General features: G+C 54.8%; 1 protein-coding gene across 1 annotated transcript; it reads left to right on the top strand.

Annotated features, from left to right (window-relative positions):
• Positions 1–3883: 3883 nt before the first annotated feature.
• On the top strand, positions 3884–7426 carry CALHM1 (calcium homeostasis modulator 1). The gene is made up of 2 exons (XM_054581747.1): positions 3884–4435; positions 6944–7426. The coding sequence occupies exons 1-2, from the start codon at positions 3884–3886 to the stop codon at positions 7424–7426; spliced, it is 1035 nt and encodes a 344-aa protein (XP_054437722.1).
• The last annotated feature ends 1495 nt before the right edge of the window (positions 7427–8921 follow it).

Genomic DNA, 8921 nt, shown 5'->3' with positions numbered 1-8921 from the left:
CGTAATCACAAGCGTCCTTGTAAGAGGGAGGCAGCAAGGTCGGAGGCAGAGCTGTGATGACAGAGGCAGAGGCTAGAGTGATGCGGAGCCACAAGCCAGGAAATGTGGGTTCCTTCTAGAAGCTGGAGAAGGCCAGGGAATTGATTCGCCCCTGGAGCCTCTGGAAGGAACACAGCTGGCCAATGCCTTGATTCTCAGCCCATTGAGACCTAGTTTAGACTCCTGACCCCTAGAACTATGAGAATAAATTTGTGTTGTGTTAAACCACTAAGTCTGTGGTGATTTTTTACAGCAGCAATGGGAAACTAAACACACGTTTTCAAAGAAAAGCTCAGGTGCAAAGATGATGATTATTACTATTACCAGGTTGTAATGATCACTTACTGCGCGGTCGCTATGGGCCTGGCATGGTGCTAACCTCACTGAATCCTCAACACAACCCGAGAGACAAGCTCATTTATCCTCCCCATGAACAGCTGCGAAGACTGTGGCACCCAGAGGTTAAACGCCTTGCCCAAGGACCCTGGATAGTATGTGGCAGGGTAGAGACATGAACCCAGGTCCTTAAGTAGGTTGCTCTTATCCTCTCTGTGATATGGTTTCTTGCTAAGAAAAAAGTCAGCTATTCAGTGAACGAAACCCTGAGCTAATGGGCAGGGCCTTGAAGTGGATTAGAGTGGGCAGAGTGAGGGCAGGCGGCACTGCAGGCGGGGGGCAGCACAAGTAAAGGGGCGATAGCGAAGGAGCTCCCCCTTCGCAGCCTCGTGTCCCTTCTGTGGTCACTGACACAGCTCTGGCCTTCGCTGCCGCTCAAGACGCCACCCCCACAGTCTCCCTCACAGGACACCTGCCCCAGTCCGCACCCTTCGGAGGCAAAGGTTCCTAACCCTCACATACTGGCGCTTAGAGACATTGATTGACCCAGGACACCAGGGCAAACGGAGGGAGTTTGGAGACATCTATACAGGACTCAGTGGAAAACCGATGGCGTCTTTTTATCTTGTAGAATTATAAGAAAAATGTAGCGTAAAGTATTAGAACAGATATTAAATACTGCTTTGGTGTAAAAACAGCCAAAGGAAGTCTCCCAGGCTTCTTCAAATGAGAAACGTGAGCTTACTTCAGTGAGCACAACTTTTTAACATCAGATTTTGCAATGACCACAGGCAGATCCTATTGAAGATTCTTTTTTAAAAATTGAGTATAATTGACATATAATATTATATTTCAGGTGTACAACGTAATGATTTGATATATGTTTATATTACGAATTGATCACCACAATAAGTCTGGTTAATATTTTTCACCTCACATAGTCACACGTTCCTTTTTTTACAATGAGAACTGGTAAGATTTGCTTTTTTTTTGCTATTTTTAAATATACAATGCAGTATTATTACCGTGCTTTACATGACATCCCAAGATTTATTTATTTTATAACTGGAAGTTTGTACCTTTTGACCATGTTCACCCACCCCCCACCCCCCGCAATGCTCCTTAGTAATGATCTCTTCAAATGTTTGATAAATACCACCCATGTAAAAATACCATGTTTACAGAAGACATGGCCCAAGTAGGTGATAAATGTCAAACTAATTTTTACAACCATTCAAAAGTTTACGAGAGTCTGAATGGTATGTAAACACTCCAGCGCTCATCTTTTACTTTCAATAACTGTAAACAACATTCTTGTAAAGTGAGAATACTAGGTTTAGGAGCCAAACTGTTTCATTTCAAGTATTTTAAAGTGACACTGGAGTTAGAATTTGCACAGAGCGTATATGCGGTGAGAGCAGCGCCGTGCAGCCAGCTGGGGCACACTTCATAGGCACGTTGGCTGAGGGCCGCGTCCACTGGAGAAGACAGAGACCCCAGGCGGCTCGCTCCCGCGCCTCCGCACCCCACCTCTCCCCGCCGGGGACTGTGCCCGACTCTGCCGCAGCTCGGACCCCATCAGCCACGCACGTCAACACAGCAGTGTGTCCTCGGCTGGATCTCCCTCATCCTGTTCTCCCCCTGTGGGTACCCCTTCAGGAGCCCCCAAAAAGGGTCCTTCAGAGGCCACCAGCCTAAGGACTCTATTTGCCACAGGCCCAGCCTGAGGGCTGAGGAGAATAACATCGTTCTATACCTGTATCCTATTTGTGACACTATCTTTTCCACCCAGGCTGGTTGAATAGGAAGAGAAGCCAAAAAGCACTTTCCTGCCCCCTCTTCCCACTTAGCCTGTGTAAACTTTAGTAGTAACTTAACCTCTCCGAGCCCCAGTCCCCACTTGGGTAAAATGGGGACAATAGCACCCATTCTACAGGGTTGTATGAGGATTACATGAGGTGATGCATGTAAGGTGCTGGCATAGGGCCTGACGCAGAAAGGCCTGGTCAATGCAAGTTCTGGCTGATCACACAGAGACACACAGGCCACTAATGTGGTTACATATACACATGCAGATACACAGGTACCGAGGCCCAAAGCCACAGTGCACACACGTGGCACCCCCTGGGACGCACAGACTTGTGGGCCCTGTGGAGCCAGCCTGTCCAGGCTCTTGCTCTGTGTCAGCCCCAGCCACACACTCTCGCCCCAGACAGGAGCCGTCTGGCTGGAGCTGGGTCTAACCTGCTCTTCTGGGAGAACTGGTGGGCATCAAAGGGAGCCCTTCAAGCGCCTCTGCACTTTGATGGGAGGGGCCCTGGCCTGGTTCCCACGGACAGTCTGGAGACCTGAGCTCCAGGCATGAAACCCTCCCCCATCCTGCCTTTATCTTTTAATCTGGGGCAGGAGAAGTAGGAGGCGGAGCCAGGAAAGGATTTTTCACCCAGTCTACACACACACAGACACCCCAGAGGCAGAAGCCAACAGACATAAAAGCACCTGCATTACGCTCCCAGGCCGCAGCTCCCTGGCCAGTAGGGAGGGGGCCCGGGAACCTCTCAGATATAAATCCTCCGGCTCCCAACTGAGGGCTCCTTACTCTACGCCATGCTGCAATAGCACTGTGTCCACCACGACCACGACCATATCCCCACCGTGACCGACACCATCGCCCCAGTCACTACCGTTACCGCCGTCACCACCATCGTCACCATCACTGCCACCACCGCCACCATTCTGATGGTGCCCACAATCGCTACTACCATCGCTACCACTGCTGTTATCGCCACCATCACCACCTTAACTGCGGTCACTGACATTGTCACCACTGTCACCATCCCCGTCACCACCATCACCACCTTCACCTCCATCAGCGCCATCCCCAACACCAACACTGCCATCGCCAGCACCACCGCCATCACCAGCAGCAGCAGCCCCAGCAACACCATTATCACCCCCATTACAGGCGCCACTATCATTGCCGTCACTCCAGCATCGTACCATCATTGTCTGAACTCGTGGCGGAGTCCTCTTGGGCCCCAATACCGCACGGAGGAAAATCCCAATGGGAAAGACAGGAAGAAGGCGGCATGCTTCCGAGGAGCCCAGGGGACAAGGCTCCGAAGCTCAGGCCTCTGCAGCAGCCCTGAGTTGTCCCAAACTCCATCCCTGTGTCTGAACCGCCTTGCCCTCCTCCCATACCCATAGAGAGCTGGTCCCCATCAGGTGTGGCCCTGGTGGTTTCCCTGTGCCGGAGGTGGCTGTGGAGAGAGAGGCCCGGGAAGGGAGGGGCAGAATCCCGGCTACACCCACAGGGTTGGCCACCGTGTGTCTCTCGGCCAGCACCTGACCAGAAGGTTCCTCAAAGAGACAGTGACCTCAGCCACGGCCCCGAGCTCTGCCTGTCTCAGCCATGAGGTGGGCGCCCGGTGGGCACAGTGGACAACAGGGCCCATCCTGGAGGCAGCGGTGAGGTTGGAGGAGGCCACCAGGCCTCGTGGGGGGCGCGATGGACAAGTTCCGGATGGTCTTCCAGTTCCTGCAGTCCAACCAGGAGTCCTTCATGAATGGCATTTGCGGCATCATGGCCTTGGCCAGCGCCCAGATATACTCAGCCTTCGATTTCAACTGCCCCTGCCTGCCTGGCTACAACGCTGCCTATAGCGCCGGCATCCTGCTCGTGCCGCCCCTGGTGCTCTTTCTGCTCGGCCTGGTCCTGAACAACAACGTGTCCATGCTGGCGGAGGAGTGGAAGCGACCGCCGGGCCGCCGGGCCAAGGACCCCGCCGTGCTTCGCTACATGTTCTGCTCCATGGCGCAGCGCGCCCTCATTGCACCTGTTGTCTGGGTGGCCGTCACGCTGCTCGATGGCAAGTGCTTCCTCTGTGCCTTCTGCACGGCTGTGCCCGTGACTGTGCTGGGCAACGGCAGCCTGGTGCCTGGCCTGCCTCCGCCTGAGCTCGCCCGCCTGCTGGCCCGGGTGCCCTGCCCAGAGATCTATGATGGTGACTGGCTGCTGGCCCGTGAGGTGGCCGTTCGCTACCTGCGCTGCATCTCCCAGGTGAGGGGGACAGGTGGCTCTGGGCTAGGTTTCCTCAAACAGACCTAGGTCTCTCTGCAGGGACCCAATTCCCACACCTCTCAGAATGGGGCCTCCTCAAGAACAGTCATGTTTCCCCAACAGACTGGGACTCCCCCTCAAAGGGAGCTCCAGGGGCGGGGGCTTATTTCCCAAGTGAGGCAGGGGCTTCTGAGGGCCATGTGTCCGTATTCAGATCAGGGCCCCCTGGGGAAAGTGCTATGACTGCTTAAGTCCAGAGGCCTGTGCCCTGTCCTGAGGTCCTCAGAGCAGACCCAGTGGTGCAGCCAGCCCCGAACCCTCCATCCTGAGCCCCTGCTTGGAAGCCTGGGGAAATTTGCATCCTTCCCCTCTTCCAGGGGAAGGCCGGGACAGTGGCAATGCCAGTGGGTAGCTGGGACATTTGGGTACATTTCCCTGGCAAATGCCCCCAGATTGTACCTCTCTGATTGGGGAGTGGGAGCTGAGGGTCCAGGTGCCCCTGGAACAGAGGGATTGGGTGAGGGGGATACACTTGTTGGGATGTGCCCTAGAGGCAGAGTTGGAGGGGCCCACTTATGGGAAACCCAGTACTTGGGTCTCCCCAGCCTCACCCCCACATCCGCTGCCCCTCTGGGCACTCACCCACCGGAGCCCCTCAGGCCTCCCCTGCAGCCATCGCAGTGTGGGGAGGGCAACCGGGCAGCATCCATGGGCCAGGAGCTGTTCGAGGAGGAGGCTGGGGCTGGGCCCGGGCCTGCCCTGCAAGGGGAAGAGAAACATGCGCACTCTGCTCCAGCGAGCCCGGGCACTTGGCTCCCTCCCTCCAGCCCAGAACTCCCTCCTGGGGGCCTGTACCACCACTGTGAGCCCCCTGTGAATCTCATACTCTGAGTGTCTGATATGTACTCTGATTCCCTCCCAAACCTGTGCCTCTCTCCTCCGGGCACTTGTCCCATCTTCCATTCCAGGCCTCAGGGCTTGGGGCAGCTGTCCCTCCACCTGATTTGTTTTTTCACTGTTAACTTCAGGGTGTTGTTGTCTCCCTGCTAAACTACCTGAGCAAGGAGGATTACACAGATGTGCCTTTGTGGCGATAGGAGGCGACTTGCTAAAAACCTGTTATTCCTTTGGTGAGGGGAGCCAAATGAAAAGAGAAAAACAGGAAAGAAAGGAGGGAGAAGGACACACGAGGAGAAAGAAAAGGGAGTTCCGAGGAAGAAGTGACCGTTCAGTGAGCTATTTGGCACCATGCAAAGGCCGGTCCTCTGTGTGTCCTGTCTCTCCCTCCACTTGACCTTCACACCACATCACAATCTAAAAGGGCTCCTGGAGGACAGGCTGCCTAGCCTGTAGGCATCATTCATTTGGCCTTTAGAGGCTGAATTAAAAATTCAGCTTTAGAATTCATTGGCAACATCGAAAAACCAGAAGTTTTTACATAAAAAGCAGATTTCCAGATTTATTTGAAACTTCAGGAGACACAGTCGCCCAGGGCCTCCATGTCCTCAAGGAGCAGCAAAGGGGGTGCCCGGCCCCCCCCCCACATGCTCCACAGCGCCCCACTTGACGCTTGCTCTGCCTCCCCGCTTTCTGTTTGGCCAAACACTGTGCCGCTGAGGGCTGACCCTGAAGCACCGGTCGGGGCGGGGGTGGGGAGCATCCTGACCTTGCCCACAGGGGGCGGTTGACAGAACTGAGCCAGCACCTGAACGCTCAGTGTTGCTCAGCAGAGTTTGGGTGACTGTCTGAGTTGTCCCTGTGACCCCGAGGGCCCAGCTCGGAGCCCACAGAGAGGAGGCAGTCAGTGCGGGTGAGTGAATGGAGGACAATAGCAGGAGGGATGGAAAGATACGGCCTGGGGAGGCCGAGGAAGGCTCCCAGAAGGAAGGTCAGCAAGGCCCTACTGGCATACTTACAGTGCCTCCCAGTTACTGAGCACTAACTATGAACCAGGCCCTGTGCTAAGTTTAATATTACATTTAGTCCCACAACGATCCTATGGGAATAGTGCCACCAGCCCCACTTATAGGTGAGAAGTCACCTTACTCCTGGTCAACTAGAAAGTATTGGAGACAGGATCCAAACTCAGGCTGCCTAACTCCAGGGTCTTCCTGATCAACTCCCGTGTGTTGGGTGCTAGGCCCACACAAAGAACATTTTACTTACTCTCACATAGAGAGTGCAATGAGGGGGGAGGCGTGGCAGTAGACAGGCTGGGAATGCTGGTGGGCAGTGCCTGCTGACTCTTTTTATTTCTTTTTTTAAAAAAGTGATTCTAGAGAGAGGGGAGGGGGGAGAAAGAGAGGGAGAAAAACATTGATGTGAGAGAGACACATCTATCGGTTGCCTTTTGCACGTGCTTTGACTGGGGACCAGACCCAACCTGAAATCTAGGCATGTGCCCTGACCGGGAATTGAACCAACGACCTTCCAGTTTGCAGGACAACGCCCAAGCAAGTGAGTCACACCAGCCAGAGCCTGGCTGACTCTTTCTTCTCTCCCTTGCAGGCACTAGGCTGGTCCTTTGTGCTGCTGACCACACTGCTGGCATTTGTCGTGCGCTCTGTGAGGCCCTGTTTTACGCAGGCCGCCTTCCTCAAAAGCAAGTACTGGTCCCACTATATCGACATTGAACGCAAGCTCTTCGACGAGACATGCACAGAGCACGCCAAGGCCTTTGCCAAGGTCTGTATCCAGCAGTTTTTCGAAGCTATGAACCATGACCTGGAACTGGGTCACACCCATGGGGTGCTGGCCACAGCCCCAGCTGACCCAACTGCCGCAGCTACCACCGATGGGGCCAAGGAGGAGAGGGAGAAGCTTCGAGGCATCACCGATCAAGGCACCATGAACAGGCTGCTCACGAGCTGGCACAAATGCAAGCCGCCTCTGCGGCTGGGCCAAGAGGAGCCACTGATGGGCAATGGCTGGGCTGGAGGTGAACCCCGGCCTCCACGCAAGGAGGTGGCCACCTACTTCAGCAAAGTGTGAGCTGTGGCCAGGCAAAAAGGCAGGAATGTGGGGGGCACTGCCCTTAGTCCACAGCACTTCAGACCCCCAAACCACCTGGAAAAATGAAGGCCACAGTGCCACGCGGCAGGCCCCTGGAGCAGACCCACGTGCCCAGGCATCCGCCTGCACATTCGAGGCTGGAAATTTGGCACTGGAAGGGGACCTCACTCCTCCAGCTGTCACATTACCCTGGGCGGCCCCGGGGAAGCAGACAGTGGAGCCATGAGCAGTGTTAGTTAAAAGGTTCAAAAGTGGCTCTGAGGGGGCAAGCTCGCACCTCCCCAGCCCCTGCCAAGCCAGTTTCTCTCTGGGTCACAGTCTCCACTCAGGTCCTTGCCCCAGCATCCACCCTGGTCCGTGACATTTTAGAATCTCTGCTCCCTTATGCTCAAGGTTCAGGGAGTGAGGGCACACCCAGCCATCTCATGAAACTGAGTCCTCTGAGTTTGGGGCCAGGCTCCAGCGTGAGGCTGAGTGGCCCCAGGTGGGCCAAAAGGTCATGACATGCAGCCTCACCTGGTGTGACCCGCAAGATACCAGAAGCTAGGTCCGTTCAGGAGAAGCCGCGGTATGCAGTCACCATGGAGGTCACTCAATAGTTGTCACGGTGCACTGCACATTTATTTAGCCCCCAGCACAAAGGACTTCCTGCGTTAGCTCATTTGGGTTGCTATAACAGAATATAACAGATTGGGTAGGTTATAAACAAAGGACATTTGATTCTCAGTCTGGAGGGTGGAAGGCCAAGCTCAAGGTGCAGGCACGGTCACATTCTGATGAAGGCTCTCGTCCTGAGTCACAGCCGGTGCCTTCTCACTGGCCTCACGGGGCACAGGGTGAGGCATCTGTCTGGAACCGCTTTGATAAGTGCACTAATTCCATTCCTGAGGGCTCCACAAAGGCCCCACCTCCCTTGGGGCTTGGGATGCATCGTAGGAATTTTGGAGAGGACACACTCAGACCAAAGAAACTGTCATGGGAAAGGTCCTTTCACTGGCTACCCTAACACCTCCCTCTCATCCAGGGGTAACTCAGACCACCCCCAGGTCTTCAGCAGTTAGAAACAGAAGCCCCCATATCCTGGGCTGGGGGCTCTAAAGTGCTCAGAGGCTCTGCCTGAGGTGGGGATGAGGGTGGAGGGGTGGAAGCAGAACTGCCTAGAGCAGAAACCGCTCAAGACTCCAGAGTGAGACAGAGCTGGGTTAGGTGCTGGCGCTAGCCCTTACAAATTGTGTCCCTTGGGCCAGTTGCTTCATTCCTGGGCCCCATTTCCTTATCTGTACCATGGAGATGAGGGCACCTACCTCATGGGGTTGTCCTGAGCCTTAAAGAAGTGTGTAAAGGACATGGCATATGGCGGCACTCGGTATGTGTGGCTGACATGTTTGTTGATTTCTGAACCTGCGGCTTAACCTCCTCATCCTCCTGGACATAAGAGAAGCGGCCATTGGGAACTGGAGCCATCTTTGTTGAA

The sequence above is a fragment of the Pteronotus mesoamericanus genome, unplaced genomic scaffold (genome assembly GCF_021234165.1).
Source record: "Pteronotus mesoamericanus isolate MK-2021 breed Mesoamerican mustached bat unplaced genomic scaffold, CSHL_Meso_final contig_657, whole genome shotgun sequence".
Classification (NCBI taxonomy): Eukaryota; Metazoa; Chordata; class Mammalia; order Chiroptera; family Mormoopidae; genus Pteronotus; species Pteronotus mesoamericanus.
This window is presented reverse-complemented; position numbering and strand designations above follow the sequence as displayed.

What these genes read in the sequence shown, in the direction of transcription:
- CALHM1 (XM_054581747.1), top strand. Translation starts at nt 3,884, where the DNA reads ATGGACAAGTTCCGGATGGTCTTCCAGTTCCTGCAGTCCAACCAGGAG. An exon ending in ACCTGCGCTGCATCTCCCAG is followed by an intron (nt 4,436 to 6,943) that starts GTGAGGGGGACA and finishes TCTCCCTTGCAG; the next exon opens with GCACTAGGCTGGTCCTTTGT.